At 46.3% G+C, this 22215-nt stretch overlaps 1 protein-coding gene across 1 annotated transcript in view; it reads left to right on the forward strand.

Moving 5' to 3' along the window:
* Window positions 1–22215, forward strand: part of LOC144494700 (excitatory amino acid transporter 1-like) — a 107621-nt gene that overhangs the window by 23176 nt on the left and 62230 nt on the right. Inside the window, exon 5 of the mRNA XM_078213900.1 lies at window positions 17663–17797. Coding sequence (XP_078070026.1) covers window positions 17663–17797 — 135 coding nt within the window. The remainder of the gene's footprint in view (window positions 1–17662; window positions 17798–22215) is intronic.

A 22215-nucleotide genomic window follows, 5' to 3' on the forward strand; every position in this document is an offset into this window, starting at 1 on the left:
TCTAGACCTACCTATAACCCTCCATCCTATTAAGCTCCATGTACTCATCCAGGAGTCTCTTAAAAGACACTATTGAGTTCGCCTCCACCACCATTGACGGCAGCCGATTCCACTCGCCCATCACCCTCTGTGTGAAAAGCTTCCCCCTAACATTTCCCCTGTACTTACCCCCCAGCACCTTAAACCTGTGTCCTCTCGTCGCAGACATTTCCACCCTGGGAAAAAGCCTCTGAGAGTCCACCCGATCTATGCCTCTCAACATCTTATATACCTCTATTAGGTCTCCTCTCATCCTTTGTCTCTCCAAGGAGAAAAGACCGAGCTCCCTCAGCCTATCCTCATAAGGCATTTACAGTAAATGATTAAAGAATTAAAATGTTGTCCAGATTTTCTTTCCTTTGAAGCCAGGGAAATCCTTCCTTTTAAAAAGTGACTGGTGTCTCCGGGGTTTGTAAGAGTCAACAAAGGCTCGATGGGCCGAATGGCCTTGTTCTGTGTTGTAAGGTACTATGATTGACCCAGTTATTAGAAAGCGTCAACACCAAACACCCAGGTGTGGACAGCATATGATTTGGTTGGGGTAAAGAAGGAGAACGTGGAGATGATGGTGTTCTCAAGGCAATACTTTTGTTGTCCTCCATGATAGTAGAGATGATAAGTTTGGGAGAGTGTGATGCTGGGTGCACTTGGAGTGACAATGGTAAATTCCGAAAGTGTTCCGTCGGTTGTAGTCAAAAAACACAGCTAGTGAAGGGATTGAATAAAGAGTTCAGAACAAGGAAACTAACAGCTCTATCCTGGATGATGTTGAGCATCTTGAGCGTTGTGGCTGCATGGACCCATTCAAGTGAGTGTTGAGTATGGAAGACAACTTTTCTATCAAGCCAACGTCACAATGATGAGGCAGATTGGTGACAAAATTAAAGGAAGCAACTCCTGCACTCCAGATCCCATGATCTTGGACATCCTGCCCTAATGCCCAAAGATCTGCGAGTCCAGAATTGGCCACTTCAGTCATACGAAGAAAAATAGCTGAAATTCATGATTCCAATAGATGTAATCCTCAAAATAAGGGACAGCCTGGAGTGTGCTGTCAGCAGGTTCATTCAGTGCTTTCAAACGAGAATTGGCTAAAGTATTGCCAGGATATAGAATCATCGAATCATATGGGGTAAGACGGGGGAGTGAGACTAGGTGAGTTACTCATTCACAAAGTCAAAATAGAAACAACATGGCAAATGGCTTTAGTCTGCAACATAACCATTCTATGACTTGATATTACAGGAATAATATGACAGGCATGGACAGAGTGGATAGTCAGAAGCTTTTTCCCAGGGTGGAAGAGTCAATTACTAGGCGGCATATGTTTAGGGTGCGAGGGGCAAGGTTTAAAGGAGATGTATGAGGCAGACTTTTTACACAGAGAATAGTGGGTGCCTGGAACACGTTGCCGGGGGAGGTAGTGGAAGCGGAAACGGTAGTGAAGTGACTTTTAAGGGGCGTCTTGACAAATACATGAATAGGATGGGAATAAGAACATAAGAACATAAGAAATAGGAGCAGTAGTAGGCCATCTAGCCCCTCGAGCCTGCCCCACCATTCAACAAGATCATGGCTGATCTGAAGCGAATCAGTTCCACTTACCCGCCTGCTCCCCATATCCCCTAATTCCCTTATCGATCAGAAATCTATCTACCCGTGATTTAAACATATTCAACGAGGAAGCCTCCACCACTTCAATGGGCAGAGAATTCCAGAGATTCACTACCCTCTGAGAGAAGAAGTTCCCCCTCAACTCTGTTCTGAACCGGCCCCCACTTATTTTGGGGCTGTGCCCTCTAGTTCTGGTTTCCCTTCTAAGTGGAAAGAATCTCTCCACCTCTACCCTATCCAGCCCCTTCATTATCTTATATGTCTCTATAAGATCACCCCTCAGCCTTCTAAACTACAACGAGTACAGACCCAATCTGTTCAATCTCTCCTCATAAGCTACACCCCTCATCTCCGGTATCAACCTGGTGAACCTTCTCTGCACTCCCTCCAAGGCCAAGATATCCTTTCGCAAATAAGGGGACCAAAACTGCACAGAGTACTCCAGTTGCAGCCTCACCAGTACCTTGTACAGTTGCAGCAAGACCTCCCTGCTTTTATATTCTATCCCCCTCGCGATAAAGGCCAACATTCCATTCGCCTTCTTGATCACCTGCTGCACCTGCAGACTGAGTTTTTGCGATTCGTGCACAAGGACCCTCAGGTCCCTCTGCACAGTCGCACGATGTAATTTTTCTCCATTTAAATAATATTCCAATTTACTATTATTTCTTCCAAAGTGGATAACCTCACATTTGCTAATGTTATATTCCATCTGCCAGATCCTCGCCCACTCGCTCAGCCTATCCAAATCTCTCTGCAGACGTTCCGCGTCCTCCACGCGGAGCCTGACGTCCGTGGTGGGGAAGTTGTTGGAGAGCATTCTTAGAGACAGGATGTATGTGCATTTAGAAAGGAATAAACTAATTAACGATAGTCAGCATGGTTTTGTGAGAGGGAGGTCATGCCTCACTAACCTGGTGGAGTTTTTTGAAGAAGTGACCAAAATGGTTGACGAAGGAAGGGCCGTGGATGTCGTCTATATGGACTTTAGTAAAGCGTTTGACAAAGTCCCTCATGGTAGGCTAGTGAAAAAGGTTGGATCTCATGGGATAAAGGGGGAGGTGGCTAGATGGGTGGAGAACTGGCTTGGTCACAGAAGACAGAGGGTGGTAGTGGAAGGGTCTTTTTCCGGCTGGAGGCCTGTGACTAGTGGTGTACATGATATGGAGATGCCGGCGTTGGACTGGGGTAAACACAGTAAGAAGTTTAACAACACCAGGTTAAAGTCCAACAGGTTTATTTGGTAGCAAAAGCCACACAAGCTTTCGGAGCTCTTAGCCCCTTCTTCAGGTGAGTGGGAATTCTGTTCACAAACAGAGCTTATAAAGACACAGACTCAATTTACATGAATAATGGTTGGAATGCAAATACTTACAACTAATCAAGTCTTTAAGAGACGAAACAATGTGAGTGGAGAGAGCATCAAGACAGGCTAAAAAGATGTGTATTGTCTCCAGACAAGACAGCCAGTGAAACTCTGCAGGTCCACGCAACTGTGGGAGTTACAAATAGTGTGACATGAACCCAATATCCCGGTTGAGGCCGTCCTCGTGTGTGCGGAACTTGGCTATCAGTTTCTGCTCAGCGACTCTGCGCGGTCGTGTGTCGCGAAGGCCGCCTTGGAGAACGCTTACCCGAATATCAGAGGCCGAATGCCCGTGACTGCTGAAGTGCTCCCCAACAGGAAGAGAACAGTCTTGCCTGGAGATTGTCGAGCGGTGTTCATTCATCCGTTGTCGCAGCGTCTGCATAGTTTCCCCAATGTACCATGCCTCGGGACATCCTTTCTTGCAGCGTATCAGGTAGACAACGTTGGCCGAATTGCAAGAGTATGTACCGTGTACCTGGTGGATGGTGTTCTCACGTGAGATGATGGCATCTGTGTCGATGATCTGGCACGTCTTGCAGAGGTTGCTGTGGCAGGGTTGTGTGGTGTCATGGTCACTGTTCTCCTGAAGGCTGGGTAGTTTGCTGCGGACAATGGTCTGTTTGAGGTTGTGCGGTTGTTTGAAGGCAAGAAGTGGGGGTGTGGGGATGGCCTTGGCGAGATGTTCGTCTTCATCAATGACATGTTGAAGGCTCCGGAGGAGATGCCGTAGCTTCTCCGCTCCGGGGAAGTACTGGACAACGAAGGGTACTCTGTCCACTGTGTCCCGTGTTTGTCTTCTGAGGAGGTCGGTGCGGTTTTTCGCTGTGGCGCGTTGGAACTGTTGATCAATGAGTCTAGCGCCATATCCTGTTCTTATGAGGGCATCTTTCAGCGTCTGGAGGTGTCTGTTGCGATCCTCCTCATCCGAGCAGATCCTGTGTATACGGAGGGCTTGTCCGTAGGGGATGGCTTCTTTAACGTGTTTAGGGTGGAAGCTGGAGAAGTGGAGCATCGTGAGGTTATCCGAGGGCTTGCGGTACAGTGAGGTGCTGAGGTGACCGTCCTGAGGCGGCCTTCACGACACACGACAGCGCAGAGTCGCTGAGCAGAAACTGATAGCCAAGTTCCGCACACACGAGCACGGCCTCAACCGGGATATTGGGTTCATGTCACACTATTTGTAACTCCCACAGTTGCGTGGACCTGCAGAGTTTCACTGGCTGTCTTGTCTGGAGACAATACACATCTTTTTAGCCTGTCTTGATGCTCTCTCCACTCACATTGTTTCGTCTCTTAAAGACTTGATTAGTTGTAAGTATTTGCATTCCAACCATTATTCATGTAAATTGAGTCTGTGTCTTTATAAGCTCTGTTTGTGAACAGAATTCCCACTCACCTGAAGAAGGGGCTAAGAGCTCCGAAAGCTTGTGTGGCTTTTGCTACCAAATAAACCTGTTGGACTTTAACCTGGTGTTGTTAAACTTCTTACTAGTGGTGTACCGCAGGGCTCTGTATTGGGACCTCTGCTGTTTGTGATTTATATAAATGATCTGGAAGAAGGAGTAACTGGGGTGATCAGTAAGTTTGCGGACGACACAAAACTGGCAGGACTTGCAGATAGTGAGGAACATTGTCAGAGGCTACAGAAGGATATAGATAGGCTGGAATTTTGGGCAAGGAAATGGCAGATGGAGTTCAATCCTGATAAATGCGAAGTGATGCATTTTGGTGGGAATAATGTAGGGAGGAGCTACACGATAAATGGAAGAACCATAAAGGGTGTAGAGACGCAGAGGGACCTGGGTGTGCAAGTCCACAGATCTTTGAAGGTGACGTCACAGGTGGAGAAGGTGGTGAAGAAGGCATATGGCATGCTTGCCTTTATAGGACGGGGCATAGAGTATAAAAATTGGGGTCTGATGTTGCAGATGTATAGAACGTTGGTTCGGCCGCATTTGGAATACTGCGTCCAGTTCTGGTCGCCACACTACCAGAAGGACGTGGAGGCTTTGGAGAGAGTACAGAGGAGGTTTACCAGGATGTTGCCTGGTATGGAGGGGCTTAGTTATGAGGAGAGATTGGGGAAACTGGGGTTGTTCTCCTTGGAAAGACAGAGGATGAGGGGAGATTTAATAGAGGTGTATAAAATTATGAAAGGCATAGATAGGGTGAACGGTGGGAAGCTTTTCCCCGGGTCGGTGGTGACGTTCACAAGGGGTCATAGGTTCAAGGTGAAGGGGGGGAGGTTTAACACAGATATCAGGGAAGGTGTGACCTCTATGAGAAGGATGGTCTACACCTTAATCAGAAGGGGACCAATATCCTGGGGGGTAAATTTGCTAAGGCCATGCAGGGAGGTTTAAACTGATTCGGGGGGGGGGAGGGATCCTGAGTAGTGGGGCTGAAAGTGAGGGATGCATGGATGGGGACTGCAATGCACGGCATTGCAGAGGTGGGGTGGAGCAGGGTTTGAAATGTGTATACTTCAATGCCAGGAGTATTCGCAATAAAGTGGGTGAACTTGCAGCGTGGATCAGTACCTGGGACTTCGATGTTGTGGCTATTTCAGAGACATGGATAGAGCAGGGGCAGGAATGGATGCTGCAGGTCCCGGGGTTCAAATGTTTTAGTCGAAGTAGGGAAGGAGGTAGAAGAGGGGGAGGGGTAGCATTATTGGTCAGAGATTGTATCACAGTGTCAGAGAGGAGGTTTGATAAGGACTTATCTGTTGAGGTAGTATGGGCGGAGATTAGAAATAGGAGAGGAGAGGTCACCCTGTTGGGAGTCTTTTATAGACCTCCTAAAAGTTCTAGAGAGGTTGAGGAAAGGATTGCGGAGTCAATCCTGCTTAGGAGTGAAAGTAATAGGGCAATTGTTACGGGGGATTTTAACTTGACTAATATTGACTGGAATTGTTATAGCTCTAGCTCGTTAGAGGGGTCAGTTTTTGTTCAAAGCGTGCAGGAAGGTTTTTTGACTCAGTATGTAGACAGGCCAACTAGAGGTGAGGCTATATTGGATCTGGTGCTGGGAAATGAGCCAGACCAGGTGCTAGACTTGGAAGTTGGTGTGCATTTTGGTGATAGTGACCACAATTCGGTTACGTTCACCTTAGTGATGGAAAGGGATAGGCATGAACCTCGGGCCAGTGGTTTTAGCTGGGGGAAGGGTAATTATGAGGCTATTAGGAGAGAATTAGGAAACATAGGTTGGACTAGGAGATTACAGGGACTGGGAACGTCCGACATGTGGAGTTTTTTCAAGGAGCAGCTACTGCGAGTCTGTGATAGGTATGTCCCTGTCAGGCAAGGAGGAATTGGTAGGGCTAGGGAACCGTGGTGCACCAAAAAAGTTTCTTTGTTGGTTAAAAAGAAAAAGGAGGCTTATGTTCGGATGAGACGTGAGCACTCGGGTAGTGCACTAGAAAGCTTTAGATTGGCTAAGAGGGAGTTGAAGAGCGAGCTTAGAAGGGCTAAAAGGGGACATGAGAAGACTTTGGCGGATAGGGTTAAAGAGAATCCTAAGGCGTTCTATAGGTATGTCAAGAACAGAAGGTTGGTTAGGGCAAGTTTAGGGCCAGTTATAGATGGCAGAGGGAAGTTATGTGTGGAACCGGAGGAGATTGGTGAAGCATTGAACCAATATTTCTCTTCGGTGTTCACGCAAGGGGACATGAATATAGCTGAGGAGGACACTGGGTTGCAAGGGAGTAGAATAGACAGTATTACAGTTGATAAGGAGGATGTGCAGGATATTCTGGAGGGTCTGAAAATAGATAAATCCCCTGGTCCGGATGGGATTTATCCAAGGATTCTCTGGGAGGCAAGAGAAGTGATTGCAGAGCCTCTGGCTCTGATCTTCAGGTCGTCGTTGGCCTCTGGTATAGTACCAGAAGATTGGAGGTTAGCGAATGTTGTCCCATTGTTTAAGAAGGGGAACAGAGACTTCCCCGGGAATTATAGACCGGTGAGTCTCACTTCTGTTGTCGGCAAGATGTTGGAAAAAATTATAAGGGATAGGATTTATAGTTATTTGGAGAGTAATGAATTGATAGGTGATAGTCAGCATGGTTTTGTGGCAGGTAGGTCGTGCCTTACTAACCTTATTGAGTTTTTTGAGAAAGTGACCAAGGAGGTGGATGGGGGCAAGGCAGTGGACGTGGTATATATGGATTTTAGTAAGGCGTTTGATAAGGTTCACCATGGTAGGCTTCTGCAGAAAATGCAGATGTATGGGATTGGGGGTGATCTAGGAAATTGGATCAGGAATTGGCTAGCGGATAGGAAACAGAGGGTGGTGGTTGATAGTAAATATTCATCATGGAGTGCGGTTACAAGTGGTGTACCTCAGGGATCTGTTTTGGGGCCACTGCTGTTTGTAATATTTATTAATGATCTGGATGAGGGTATAGTTGGGTGGATTAGCAAATTTGCTGATGACACCAAAGTCGGTGGTGTGGTAGACAGTGAGGAAGGGTGTCGTAGTTTGCAGGAAGACTTAGACAGGTTGCAAAGTTGGGCCGAGAGGTGGCGGATGGAGTTTAATGCGGAGAAGTGTGAGGTAATTCACTTTGGTAGGAATAACAGATGTGTTGAGTATAGGGCTAACGGGAGGACTTTGAATAGTGTGGAGGAGCAGAGGGATCTAGGTGTATGTGTGCATAGATCCCTGAAAGTTGGGAATCAAGTAGATAAGGTTGTTAAGAAGGCATATGGTGTCTTGGCGTTTATTGGTAGGGGGATTGAATTTAGGAGTCGTAGCGTTATGTTGCAACTGTACACAACTCTGGTGCGGCCGCACTTGGAGTACTGTGTGCAGTTCTGGTCCCCACATTACAGGAAGGATGTGGAGGCTTTGGAGAGGGTGCAGAGGAGGTTTACCAGGATGTTGCCTGGTATGGAGGGGAGATCCTATGAGGAGAGGCTGAGGGATTTGGGATTGTTTTCGCTGGAAAGGCGGCGGCTAAGAGGGGATCTTATTGAAACATATAAGATGATTAGAGGTTTAGATAGGGTGGATAGTGATAGCCTTTTTCCTCTGATGGAGAAATCCAGCACGAGGGGGCATGGCTTTAAATTGAGGGGGGGTAGTTATAGAACCGATGTCAGGGGTAGGTTCTTTACCCAGAGGGTGGTGAGGGATTGGAATGCCCTGCCAGCATCAGTAGTAAATGCGCCTAGTTTGGGGGCGTTTAAGAGATCCGTAGATAGGTTCATGGACGAAAAGAAATTGGTTTAGGTTGGAGGGTCACAGTTTTTTTTTTTAACTGGTCGGTGCAACATCGTGGGCCGAAGGGCCTGTTCTGCGCTGTAATGTTCTATGTTCTATGTTCTATGTTCTATCAGAAGGACATATTTTACACAGAGGGTCGTGGGGGCCTGGAATGTGTTGCCGGGCAAGGTGGTGGAGGCGGACACACTGAGAACGTTTAAGACTTATCTAGACAGCTATATGAACGGAGTGGGAATGGAGGGATACAAAAGAGTGGTCTAGTTTGGACCAGGGAGCGGCACGGGCTAATTGTTCTTTGTTTCTCGTTTCAAGGCTTCATTCTATGATCATCTTGCTGGTGCCAGTACAGAGCGAGACTGCGGATAGTTGGGAACCTGTCTCGGGGGCAGGGAATTCATATGGTGTTCGTGGAAGTGGAAATGAATAGGGTTGGGAAGCATTTTCCGATCAGGGCCAGTGTGATCTCCTGGACTTGTTTCGATCGCCTCAGGGGGTCGGAGAGGAATTTCCCAGACTTTTTTTCCCCATATTGGCCCTGGGGTTTTCACTCTGGGTTTTCGCCTCTCCCTGGAGATCACATGGTCTGGAATGGGGTGGTGGGGGTGAGTTAATAGGTTGTGATGAACAAAGCATCGTAGCTGTGAGGGACATCTCGGTGGATAGTATATTAGTATGTAGATAGGCTGGAAAATTGGGCGGGGATCCTGGATTCAGGATTCAATCCTGGACCGGGGAGCGGCGCGGGCTTGGAGGGCCGAAGGGCCTGTTCCTGTGCTGTATTGTTCTTTGTTCTTTATTCTTAATTCGCTTTCCCACTCATCTTCGTGTCATCAGCAAACTTTGATAGCCTACACTCAGTCCCCTCCTCCAGATCATCTATGTAAATGGTAAACAGTTGAGGCCCCAGCACCGATCCCTGCGGCACGCCACTGGTCACCAACTGCCAACCAGAAAAGCACCCATTTATCCCAACTCTCTGCTTCCTGTTAGATAGCCAATCCACGCCAACACCTTACCCCCAACTCCGTGTACCCCAATCTTCTGCAGCAACCTTTTGTGAGGCACCTTATCGAATGCCTTCTGGAAATCTAAAAACACCACATCCACCAGTTCCCCTCTGTCAACCCGCACTAGTCACATCTTCTTAAAAATCCAGTAAATTCGTCAAACACGACTTTCCCTTCATGAATCCATGCTGCGTCTGCTTGATTGAACCATTCTTATCCAGGTGCTCTGCTATTTCCTCTTTAATGATAGACTCCAGCATCTTCCCAACTACGGACGTTAACCGGCCTGTAGTTACCCGCCTTTTGTCTACTTCCTTTTTTAAACAGCGGCGTAACAGTAACTGTTTTTCAATCAGCTGGCACTACCCCAGAGTCCAGCGAATTTTGATAAATTACTACTAACGCATCTGCTATTACCTCAGCCATTTCTTTCAGTACCCTGGGATGCATTCCATCCGGGCCCAGGGACTTGTCTACCTTCAGTCCCATTAGTCTTTAGTAACTCTTTAGTAACAGTAATTGAATTAAGGACCTCACCTCCCACCAACTCTCGATCTCTAATATTCGGTAAGCTATTTGTGTCTTCCACCGTGAAGACCGACACAAAGAACTTATTTAAAGTCTCAGCCATTTCCTCGTTTTCCACTATTAAATCCCCCCTCTCGTCCTCCAAGGGTCGAACATTCACTCTAGCCACTCTATTCCTTTTTATATATTTGTAAAAACTTTTTACTATTATTTTTTATGTTTAGAGCTAGTTTAGTTTCATAATCTATCTTTCCTTTCTTAATCGCTTTCTTAGTCGTTCTTTGTTGTCTTTGATAAGGTGCCCCATAAAAGGCTGCTGAAGAAGATTAGGGCACACGGAGTTGGGGGTAGTGTGTTAAAGCGGATTGGGGACTGGCTATCCGACAGGAAGCAAAGAGTCGGAATAAATGGGTGTTTTTCCGGTTGGAGGAAGGTAACTAGTGGCGTGCCGCAGGGATCGGTACTCGGGCCGCAACTGTTTACCATTTATATAGATGATCTGGAGGAGGGGACGGAGTGTAGGGTAACGAAGTTTGCAGACGACACAAAGATAAGTGGAAAAGTGAATCGTGTGGAGGACGGAGAAGATCTGCAGAGAGATTTGGACAGGCTGAGTGAGTGGGCGAGGATATGGCAAATGGAGTATAACGTTGAGAAATGCGAGGTTATACACTTTGGAGGAAATAATAACAAATGGGATTACTATCTCAATGGAAACAAATTAAAACATGCTACCGTGCAAAGGAACCTGGGGGTCCTTGTGCATGAGACGCAAAAGCCCAGTCTGCAGGTACAACAGGTGATCAAGAAGGCAAATGGGATGCTGGCCTATATTGCGAGGGGGATAGAATATAAAAGCAGGGATGGCTTGATGCACCTGTACAGGGCATTGGTGAGGCCGCAGCTGGAATACTGTGTGCAGTATTGGTCCCCTTATATGAGGAAGGATATATTGGCATTGGAGGGAGTGCAGAGAAGGTTCACCAGGTTGATACCGGAGATGAGGGGTTTGGATTATGAGGAGAGGCTGAGGAGATTGGGTTTGTACTCGTTGGAGTTTAGAAGGATGAGGGGGGATCTTATGGAGACTTATAAGATAATGCGGGGGCTGGATAGGGTGGAGGCGGAGAGATTCTTTCCACTTAGTAAGGAAGTTAAAACTAGAGGACACAGCCTCAAAATAAAGGGGGGTCGGTTTAAGACAGAGTTGAGGAGGAACTTCTTCTCCCAGAGGGTGGTGAATCTCTGGAATTCTCTGCCCACTGAGGTGGTGGAGGCTACCTCGCTGAATATGTTTAAAGCGCGGATGGATGGATTCCTGATCGGTAAGGGAATTAAGGGTTATGGGGATCAGGCGGGTAAGTGGTACTGATCCACGTCAGATCAGCCATGATCTTATTGAATGGCGGGGCAGGCTCGAGGGGCTAGATGGCCTACTCCTGCTCCTATTTCTTATGTTCTTATGTTATGTCTTTGAAAGCTTTCCCAATCCACTAATTCTCCACTATTTTTGGCCACTCTGTACGCATCTGTTTTTATTTTAATACTCTCCTTAATTTCCTTCGTTATCCACATCTGGTTATCCCTTTTCTTACAGTCCTTCTTTATCACCGGAATATATTTTTGCTGAGTACTTAAAAAAATCTCCTTAAAAATCCTCCACTGTTCCTCAGCTGTCCTACCTACCAGTCTGCTCGCCCAGTCTACATTAGCCAATTCCGCCCTCATCCTATCGTACTCCCCTCTGTTCAAGCAGAGGACACTGGTTTGGGACCCTACTTTCTCACCCTCCATCTGTATCAGAAATTCAACCATATTATGATCACTCAACCCAAGAGGATCCCTCACAAGAATATCCTTAATTCTACCTGTCTCATTACACAGAACCAGATCCAGGATAGCTCGCTCTCTCGTAGGTTCTGTAACATACTGTTCAATGAAACTATCCCGACAGCATTCTAAGAACTCTTCCTCAAGCCCTCCACGTCCAATTTGAGTCGACCAATCAATATGCAGGTTAAAATCCCCCATGATTATTGCCGTTCCGTTTTTGCACGCATCCATTATTTGCTTGTTTATAGCCCTCCCCACCTCTAAGTTATTATTTGGGGGCCTATAGACCACGCCTACCAGTGATTTTTCCCCCTACTATTCCTTATCTCCACCCACAACGATTCCACGTTTTGCTCCTTAGAGCCTATGTCGTCTCTCACTACCGTCCTGATATTATCCTTTATTAACAGAGCTACCCCACCTCCTTTTTCTACCTGTCTATCCTTCCTAAATGTCTGATACCCCTGGATATTCAGTTCCCAGTCCCGGTCACCCTGCAACCACGTTTCTGTGATGGCCACTAGATCATACCCATTTGTACTGATTTGTGCCATCAACTCATTTACTTTGTTTCGAATGCTTCATGCATTCAGGCAAAGTGTCTTTATGCTAGCCTTTATTTGGACCCGGTTTGTTGAAACGCTACTAACATCTCCCGAGCCCTCTACTCCTTTAACGAGTTGAATGTCCTCAACATTAACCTGCACTTGTACTCTCTCCTTTACCTTCGATTGTGTGATTCCCCATACCCCTGCACCCTCCCCCCCCATTTAATAGTTTAAAGCCCTATCAACGACCCTAGTTATATGATTTGCCAGGACACTGGTCCCAGCACGATTCAGACGGAGACCATCCCATCCGAACAGGTCCCATCTGCCCCAATATTGGTGCCAATGTCCCATGAATTCGAACCCATTCCTCCCACACCAATCCTTGAGCCACGCATTCGTCTCCTTAATCCTATTGACCCTGTGCCAATTCACGTGTGGTTCAGGTAGTAATCCAGATATTACCACTTTGTTGGTTCTGCTTTTTAATTTGGTTCCTAGCTTTTCATACTCCCTCTGCACATCCTTTGTTCCTGTTATGCCTATGTCATTGGCACCTACATGGACCACGACAACTGGATTCTTACCCTCCCACTCCAAGTTCCTATGCAGCCCAGATGATACATCTTGGACCCGAGCACCAGGCAGGCAACACAACCTACGGCATTCTCTATCCTGGTCACAAAGAACAGTGTCTATGCCCTTAACTGCACTGTCCCCAATTACCACTACATTTCTCTTTACTTCCTTTGCCTGAATGCATGGTACCGTGGGCAGTTTGCTCATCCTCCTTGCAGTCCCTGTTCCCATCCCTATTGGTAGCAAGAATCTCAAACCTGTTGTACAGATTCAGGGACTGAGGCTCTTGGGACTCTACCTCCTGTATCCCACTCCCTGCCTTCTTCCCCCCACTCCCTGCCTTCTTCCCCCCACTCCCTGCCTTCTTCCCACACTCCCTGCCTTCTTCCCCCACTCCCTGCCTTCTTCCCTCCACTCCCTGCCTTCTTCCCCCACTCCCTGCCTTCTTCCCCCCACTCCCTGCCTTCTTCCCTCCACTCCCTGCCTTCTTCCCCCACTCCCTGCCTTCTTCCCCCCACTCCCTGCCTTCTTCCCTCCACTCCCTGCCTTCTTCCCCCCACTCCCTGCCTCACCTGCAGCCACCGCCACTTGTCCCTGAACCCCGGCTGAGTTAGTTAGTCTAAGGGGTGTGACTCTATGTTTAAACACATTATCCAGGTAACACTCCCCTTCCCTGATATGTCGCAATGTCTGAAGTTCTGATTCCAGTTCGAATACTTTGAGCTGGAGCTCCTCAAGCAGCCAGGACTTACTGCAGATATGTTCACTGGGAATCACCTTGGGGTCCACCAGTTCCTACATCATGCAGAAACAGCACATTACATGTCCCTCCATTCCAATTACCTAGTATACGTTGGCACTAACTACGAATTTATACAACCTTGCTCTGCCCTTACCGTCTAAGCCCGATGAGCCAAAGCCCTTCAGTTCTCACTCAGCTCCCTCTCACTCAGCTGCCCGCTAGATAGTGGGCCTGCTTTTAAACCTCCCGCGCTGAACAGGAAATCAAAAACCCTTCCGGTTTCGCGTTTTAAAGAAATACATAATTAAATAAATCCTGCGAAAAATAGCTTAAAAGTTAATCTCTTCTGAAACAAAAACACAACTCTTTGCCTCGCTCTGGATGAACACATGAATGGAGGGATATGGTCCCCGGAAGGGTAGGGGGTTTTAGTTAAGTCGGGCAGCATGGTCGGTGCAGGCTAGGAGGGCCAAAGGGCCTGTTCCTGTGCTGTAATTTTCTTTGTTCTTTGAGTAAAGGCAGAGAAGTGGGCAGCTAAGGTAAATATGGGATCTCTACTGAACGAGACGGGTGAATTGATTACAGCAAACAAAGAAATGGCGGATACGCAAAATAAATTTTTTGCATCAGTTTTGCAACAGAAGACACTGCAAATATCCCTAAGTTGTCAGATGGGTTGATTTCAAATAACATGGTAGAACTTACAATAATCCCGATCATGAGGGATAGGTTATTAGAGAAACTCAAGGGGCTAAAGGTGGACAAGTTACCAGGACCCGATGAACTGAACGCTAGGGATTTAATGGAAGGGGCTGCAGAGATAGTTGACCCATTGGCTGAAATCTTTGTAACTCACTAAATTCCGGAATGGTACCAGAAGATTGGAAAAGAGCCAATGTGACACCTTGTTCAACAAGGGAGAAAGGCAGGAGGGAGGTAACTACAGGTCAGTTAGTTTAACATCTATTATTGACAAGATGCTGGAGTCAAGAATCAAAAAGGAAATAGTCAATCATTTTGGAAAGCCGAATATAATCAAACCTGGTCAACATGGTTTTATGAAAGGTAATCATGTTTGACAAATTTGCTCAAATTCTTTGAGGATGTAACAGGGAGAACAGATAGAGGGGAACCTGTGGATGTAGTGAATTAACATTCCCAAAAGACAGTTGACAAGATGCCCCATAAGAAGCTGGTGCATAAAGTAAAAGCCCATGGAATTGGAGCAAGTGTGTTAGCATGGATTGAAAATTGGCTGACAGATAGAAAAGAGAGAGTTGGAATAAATGGGTCCTTTTCAGAGTGGAAAGATGTAACTAGTGGAGTAGAAGGCTGTGGAGGCCAGGTCATTGAGTGTCTTTAAGACAGAGATAGCTAGGTTCTTAATTAATAAGGGGATCAGGGGTTATGGGGAAAAGGCAGGAGAATGGGGATAAGAAAAATATCAGCCATGATTGAATGGCGGAGCAGACTCGATGGGCCGAGTGGCTTAATTCTGCTCCTATGTCTTATGGCTTATGAGGACCACAGGGATCAGTTCTTAGCCCGCGATTGTTCACTGTTTACATTAATGACCTGGAGGAAGGAACAGAATGTAAGGTTTCCAAATTTGCCGATGATATGAAGCTGTGGAAGGGCACGCTGTGATGAGGATACTGTGATTCTGCAAAAGGATATAGATAGATTGGGTGAAAACCTGGCAAATGGAGTTTAATGTGGGGAAGTGTGAGATCATAGAAGGAATTAAAAGGCAAATTATTATCTAAATGGAGGGAGACAACAGGTGAGTGAAGTACAGAGGGATCTAGGTGTTCTAGTGCATGAATCACAGAAAGTTAGCAAGCAGGTCCAACAAGTAGTTATGAAGGCAAACAACCTTTATCGCAAATGGGTTGGAGTTTAAAAATAGGGAGGTTTTGTTGCGATTGTACAGAGTGTTGATGAGGTCTGACCTGGAATACTGTGTACATTTTTGGTCCCCTTATCTTAAAAAGGATAAAGTAACATTGGAAGCAGTCCAAAGGAGATTCACCAGGCTAATTCCTGGGATTCCTATCAAGACAGATTAAATAGTCTGGGTCTGTATTCCTTGGAGTTTAGAAGAGTGAGGAGTGACCTTATTCAAACATATACGATGCTGAGGGGGCTTGACAGGGTAGAGGGTGAGATGTTTTCACTAGTGGGAGAGTTTCGAACAAGGGGACAGAGCTACACGATAAAGAGCCGGTCATTTAAAACTGAGGTGTGTAGAAATTTCTTCTCGCAGAGTGTGGTGAATCTCTGGAATTCTCTGCCCCGAAGGGTGGTGGAAGCTGGATCATTATTTAAAGTGGAGGTGGATAAATATTTGATAGATTGAGGAATAGAGGGTGACGGGAAAAGGCACAGAAAAGGAGCTGAGGCCTGACATAGATCAGCCATGATCATAGTGAAAGGCAGGGCAGCTTGAAGGACCTAGTGGCCACTCCGCTTCGATTTCTTGTGTTCTGGTGAGAACAGGGCAGTACGATAAGTTTGGGATTGATACAGGGCTGTAGGGAGAGAGTGGGCAGTGGGATTAGTTCGGGATTGATATAGGGCTATGGGGATGGAGAGAGGGACAGTGGGATTAGTTTGGGATTGATACAGGGCTATGGGGAGAGAGCGGGGCAATGGGATTAGTTTGGGATTGATACAGGGCTATGGGGAGAGAGTGGGGCAGTGAGATTAGTTTGAGATTGATACAGGGCTGTGGGGAGCGGGACAGTGGGATTAGTTTGGGGATTGATACAGGGCTATGGGGAGAGTTCGGGGGAGTGGGATTAGTTTGGGATTGATCCAGTGCTCTGGGGAGAGTTTGGGGCAGTGGGATTAGTTTGGGATTGATACAGGGCTATGGGGAGAGAGTGGGCAGTGGGATTAGTTTGGTGATTGATACAGGGTTATGGGGAGAGTTCAGGGCAATGGGATTAGTTTGAGATTGATACAGGGCTATGGGGAGAGAGTGAGCAGTGGGATTAGTTTGGTGATTGATACAGGGTTATGGGGAGAGTTTGGGGGAGTGGGATTAGTTTGGGATTGATACAGGGCTATGGGGAGAGGTCGGGGGAGTGGGATTAGTTTGGGATTGATACAGGGCTATGAGGAGAGAGTGGGGCAGTGGGATTAGTTTGGGATTGATACAGGGTTGTAGAGAGAATGTGGAACAGTGGGATTAGTTACGGATTGATACAGGGTTTTGGGGAGAGATCGGAACAGTGGGATTAGTTATGGATTGATTCAGGGATTTGGGGAGAGAGTGAGGTAATGGCATCAGTTTGGGATTGAAGGAGAGCTATGAGTGAGTGACATGTTGCATTATTTTGGGACGGATACTGAGCTAGATACTGGGAAGAGCGCAGAGCAAGTTTGATTCATTTGGAGATTGATATGGGGCTATGGGGAAAGTGGGGCACTGGGATTACTTTATAGATTGATACAGGGATCTGGCGTTTGGACAGTGCAGTGGTAATAGTTTGGGATTTATATAGGGCTATGGGGATAGCATGGGCCAAAGGGATTTGTTTGGGATTGAAACAGTTCCTTGGGAAGTGATTAGGGCAGTGGAATTATTTTTGGGATCGATACAGGGTTTTGGGGAGAGAGCAGGCAGTGGGACTAGTTTGGGATCGACACAGGGTAATAGGGAGTGAGCAGGACAGTCGGATTAATTTGGGATTGATATAAGACTCTGGGGAGAGCATGGGCAGTGTAGTGGGATTAGTTTGGGACTGATACAGGGCAATGGGAGGGATTGGGACAGTGGGATGAATTTGGAATTGATAAAGGGCAATGTGATGGGATTGGGGCAGTGTAGGGATATTATTTTGGGACTGATACAGGGCAATGGGAAGCGAATGGATCAGTGGGGTGAATTTGGGAGTGTTGTTACAGAAAACTGGCCTCCTGATATGCTTGGATCATCTATGACTGTGCAAACTTTTCCCTTCCTTTGAAACTCACCGCCCTGTGATTGTGGAGAGAAGTTCAATGCATCATTGATATTTGATACTCTTACATCTTGGGTCTTTCCCTTGGGAAGATTCCCCTTCTTCCCCAACTGTTTGACTTTATTTCATTTTATAATGCTGTTGGATTTAACATGGAGTGTTCTGCAAATATATTTATGCCTTTGTTTTTCTCTTAACACCAGCATCACTGCCACAGCTGCCAGCATTGGTGCTGCTGGAATCCCGCAGGCAGGCCTGGTTACCATGGTGATCGTGCTGACATCGGTGGGACTTCCAACAGATGACATCACTCTGATCATTGCGGTGGATTGGTTTCTGTGCGTATGTCTATATAACGTATTTACAGAATGGAAACAGGCCATAGAGTCAGAGAGTCATAGAGGTTTACTGCATAGAAACAGGCCCTTCGGCCCAACTTGTCCATGCCGCTCTTTTTTTAAAACCCCTAAACTAATCCCAATTGCCCGCATTTGGCCCATATCCCTCTATACCCATCGTACCCATATAACTATCTCAATGCTTTTTAAAAGACAAAATTGTACCCACCTCTACTACTATCTCTGGCAGCTTGTTCCAGACACTCACCACCCTCTGTGTGAAGAAATTGCTCCTCTAAACACTTTTGTATCTCTCCCCTCTCACCTTAAACCTATGCCCTCTAATTTTAGATTCCCCTACCTTTGGGAAAAGACATTGACTATCCAGCTGATCTGTGCCCCTCATTATTTTATAGACCTCTATAAGATCACCCCTCAGCCTCCTACGCTCCAGAGAAAAAAGTCCCAGTCTATCCAGCCTCTCCTGACAACTCAATCCATCAAGTCCTGGTAGCATCCTAGTAAATCTTTTCTGCACTCTTTCTAGTTTAATGATATCCTTCCTATAATAGGGTGACCAGAACTGCACACAGTATTCCAAGTGTGGCCTTATCAATGTCTTGCACAACTTCAACAAGACATCCCAACTCCTGTATTCAATTTGGCCTAACTGGGCCATATGTTGTTTATAACACAGACAAATCTCCTCTTCCTCCCCTTCAGCTCACCCCGTGATAAACAAAGAAACATAGAAAGCTGGAGCAGTGTTACAATCCCAGCTGATGTTACTACTGGTCAGAATGGAACCCTGGCTTGATAGATTTACTTATGTTTGGAAATGCAGATGAACAGAGTTACAGACTGCGAATTAACTTTCAATTAAAGAATAAAACCTTAATTAAACGCAATACTCCTTCACCTCCCCACCTATATCATGACAGGTGTACACTGATTTTTAAGGATAACACAAGTTAGAAAATATATTTTATACTATAATGATCTCAGTAAGTCCACAGGCCATGTAAGCCAACAGACTAACTGTGGTCAGACACACCCCACTCTGAAACAAAGTAATAGATACCACTCAACATAATTTATGTGGATTTCTCATTAAATCCCCCCAGATGCTTCTCACACAGAGAGTCAACTGGAATTCTGACTTTCATACGAGTGTTTCCAAACCCGACTCGAAAAATACGTCTTAGAATCTTCTCCCAAATACTGCCTTCTCTTAGAAAGGATCCACTTCCAGGATTTCAATCTCTCCTTTCAGTATTCCCTGCTCTGGTTTGCCACGTGCATTTAAGCTTCCACACAATCTCCCAGATACTCAGCTATGCCAACAGAATACTGCTGCTCCACAGGCTGTATTAAAATGTCACCAAACTTCTGATTTACCTCTGATGTGTGGTTTCCCACTTTCAATCTGGTTACTGCAGCTGTCTCTTTAACTCAGAGCCCTTTCTCTGTCTTTTACTTGAATTCTCCCGAACAGGACCTGGTTCAATTTCTTGTTGAAGTTCCTTTAAAACAGTTTTCTGAGGACTTGTCTTTTATTCCCTGGTTTCTAGAATTATCTGTTCTTTAACTTCTGGGTCTTGCTTTCTGCCCCTTACTCCACTGTCCTGCTTCTCTGCTGGCAGTCTCTGTGAGAGCTGCTTTCGTCTCAGGTACCTGATTACAACCGAAATACAAGGGCCTTTGCTTCTCAGTGGGTGCTCCCTGGTTGCTACGCAACAGCCTAGTCTTCCTCTAAACTCTGTTTTCATGCCGTAAACCCTTAATTGCAATGCAGGCATAGTTTGAAATGAAACCAAAACCCACAGACATGTAGGTATCTTTGTTTAACATTACCTAACTGAAGTTTTAACCCATTCAAATACAGAAACACAAAATTAAACTCATTTAAAGCTATCTCTTGTTTCTAATACAAATATAGATGAGTTAAAACTACTTCTGTTTCCTGACAGCAGGAGTAGGCCTTTCAAACCTGCTCTGCCATTCAATAAGATCATGGCTGATCCTCTATCTCAACGACACACTTTAGCGCTCTCCCCTTACCCGTGACAGCTTTAGAGTCTAGAAATCTATCGATTTCCTTCTTAAATATATTTAATGATTTGGCCTCCACTGCTTTCTGTGGTAGAGAATTTCACAGGTTCACCACCCTCTGAATGAAGAAATTTCTCCTCATCTCAGTCCTAACTGGTCCACCCTCTGGGACTGTGACCCCTTGTTCTCGATCCCCAGCCAGAGGAAACAATATCCCTGCATCTAGTCTGTCCAGCCCTGTCAGAATTTTATACATCAATTAGATCCCTTCTCATTCTTCTAAATTCCAGTGAATACAGGCTTAGTCAACCCAATCTCTCCTTACACAACAATCCTGCCATCCCAGTAATCAGTCTGGCAAACCTTTGCTGCTCTCCCTTGATGGCAAGTATATCCTTTCTTGGATAAGGAGATCAAAACTGTACACAATACTGCAGCAGTGGTCTCACCAAAGCCCTGTACAGCTGCAGTAAGACATCCTTTCTCCTGCACTTAAGTCCTCTTGCAATGAAGGCCAACACACCATTTCCCTTCCTAATTGCTCGCTGTACCTGCATGCTTGCTTTCAGGGACTGGTACGAGGACAGCCAGGCCCCTTTGTACATCATCCTCTCCTAATCTATCACCATCCAAAGTGGATAGCTTCATATTTATCCACATTATGCGGCATCTACCATGTATTTACCAATCACTCAACTTGTCTAAATCCCCTTGAAGCCTCTTAACATTCTCCTCACCATCACATTTCCACCAACTTTTGTGTTAGAACCACAGAACCATAGAACATTACAGCACAGAAACAGGCCTTTTGGCCCTTCATGGCTGTGCCGAACCATTTTTCTGCCTAGTCCCACTGACCTGCACCTGGACCATATCCCTCCACACCCCTCTCATCTATGTACCTGTCCAAGTTTTTCTTAAATGTTAAAAGTGAGCCCGCATTCACCACTTCATCTGCCAGCTCATTCCACACTCCCACCATTCTCTGTGTGAAGAAGCCCCCTCTAATATTCCCTTTAAACTTTTCCCCCTTCACCCTTAACCCATGTCCTCTAGTTTTTTTCTCCCCTAGCCTCAGTGGAAAAAGCCTGCTTGCATTCACTCTATCTATACCCATCATAATTTTATACACCTCTATCAAATCTCCCCACACTCTTCTATGCTCCAGGGAATAAAGTCCTAACCTATTCTACACTTGATTTATTTATTTATTTTGCAGTGATTTTTGTGTTTAAAATCGGAGGTTTTTTCCGAAACCGGAAGTAGTCCCAGGAGAGGCCTGGGAAGGTTTTTGGTGGGTTTAAAAGCAGGCCGTACTTTTGAGTGAGCAGCGTTGTAGCGGAGTAAGCAGGGAGCAGAGTGAGAGCTGTAAGGGCTTTGGCTCTAAGGGCTTAGGCAGAAAGGGTGAGGCGGGGTAAGTTTAATTCATTTTGTTGTCTCTTCAATTGCAAATCTTAAGTTCAGTCCGTGTGAATTCCGAGGAAAAGGAGCAACTCATTGGAGCAACTCTATCCGCTAGTGGTATTGGCAAGGTATCTAGAGGGGATGGGTGTGCAGGCAGTGCAATGTTCCTCTTGCACTATGTTTGAGGTGAGGGACACCGTCAGTGTCCCTGCTGATTACACCTGTGGGAAGTGCACCCATCTGCAGCTCCTCCAAAACCGTGTTAGGGAACTGGAGCTGGAGTTGGATGAACTTAGGATCATTAGGGAGGCACAGGTGGCCATAGACAGAAGCTTCATGGATATAGTTACTCCAGGAAAGGAAAATAGATGGGTGACAGTGAGAGGGGCTGGGAGGAAGCAGTCAGTGCAGGGATCCCCTGTGGTCGTTCCCCTGAGCAACAAGTATTCCGCTTTGGATGCAGTTGAGGGAGACGACATACCAGTGGGGAGCCGCAGTGAGCGGATCTCCAGCACTGAGTCCGTCTCTGTGGCTCGGGAGGGTAAGGGGGAGAGCAGGAGGGCAATAGTTATTGGAGACTTGTTAGTTAGAGGGATAGATAGGAGTTTCTGTGGCAGCAAAAGAGACTCACGGATGGTATGTTGCCTACCGGATGCCAGGGTCCGTGACGTCTCGGACTGTGTTTTCCGGATTCTTAAGGGGAGGGGTAACAGTCACAAGTCGTGGTACACATTGGTACCAACGGCATAGGTAAGAGAAGGGACGGGGATTTAAAACAGGAATTTAGGGAGCTGGGCTGGAAGCTGAGAGCCAAGATAAAACATGTGGTCATCTCTGGTACATTACCGGTGCCACGTGATAGCGAGTTGAGGAACAGGGAGAGAGTGCAGTTAAACATGTGGTTGCAGGGATGGTATAGGAGGGAGGGTTTCAGCAACGTGGGTAATTGGAACACATTCTGG

The sequence above is a fragment of the Mustelus asterias genome, chromosome 6, assembly GCF_964213995.1.
Source record: "Mustelus asterias chromosome 6, sMusAst1.hap1.1, whole genome shotgun sequence".
NCBI classification, from domain to species: domain Eukaryota; kingdom Metazoa; phylum Chordata; class Chondrichthyes; order Carcharhiniformes; family Triakidae; genus Mustelus; species Mustelus asterias.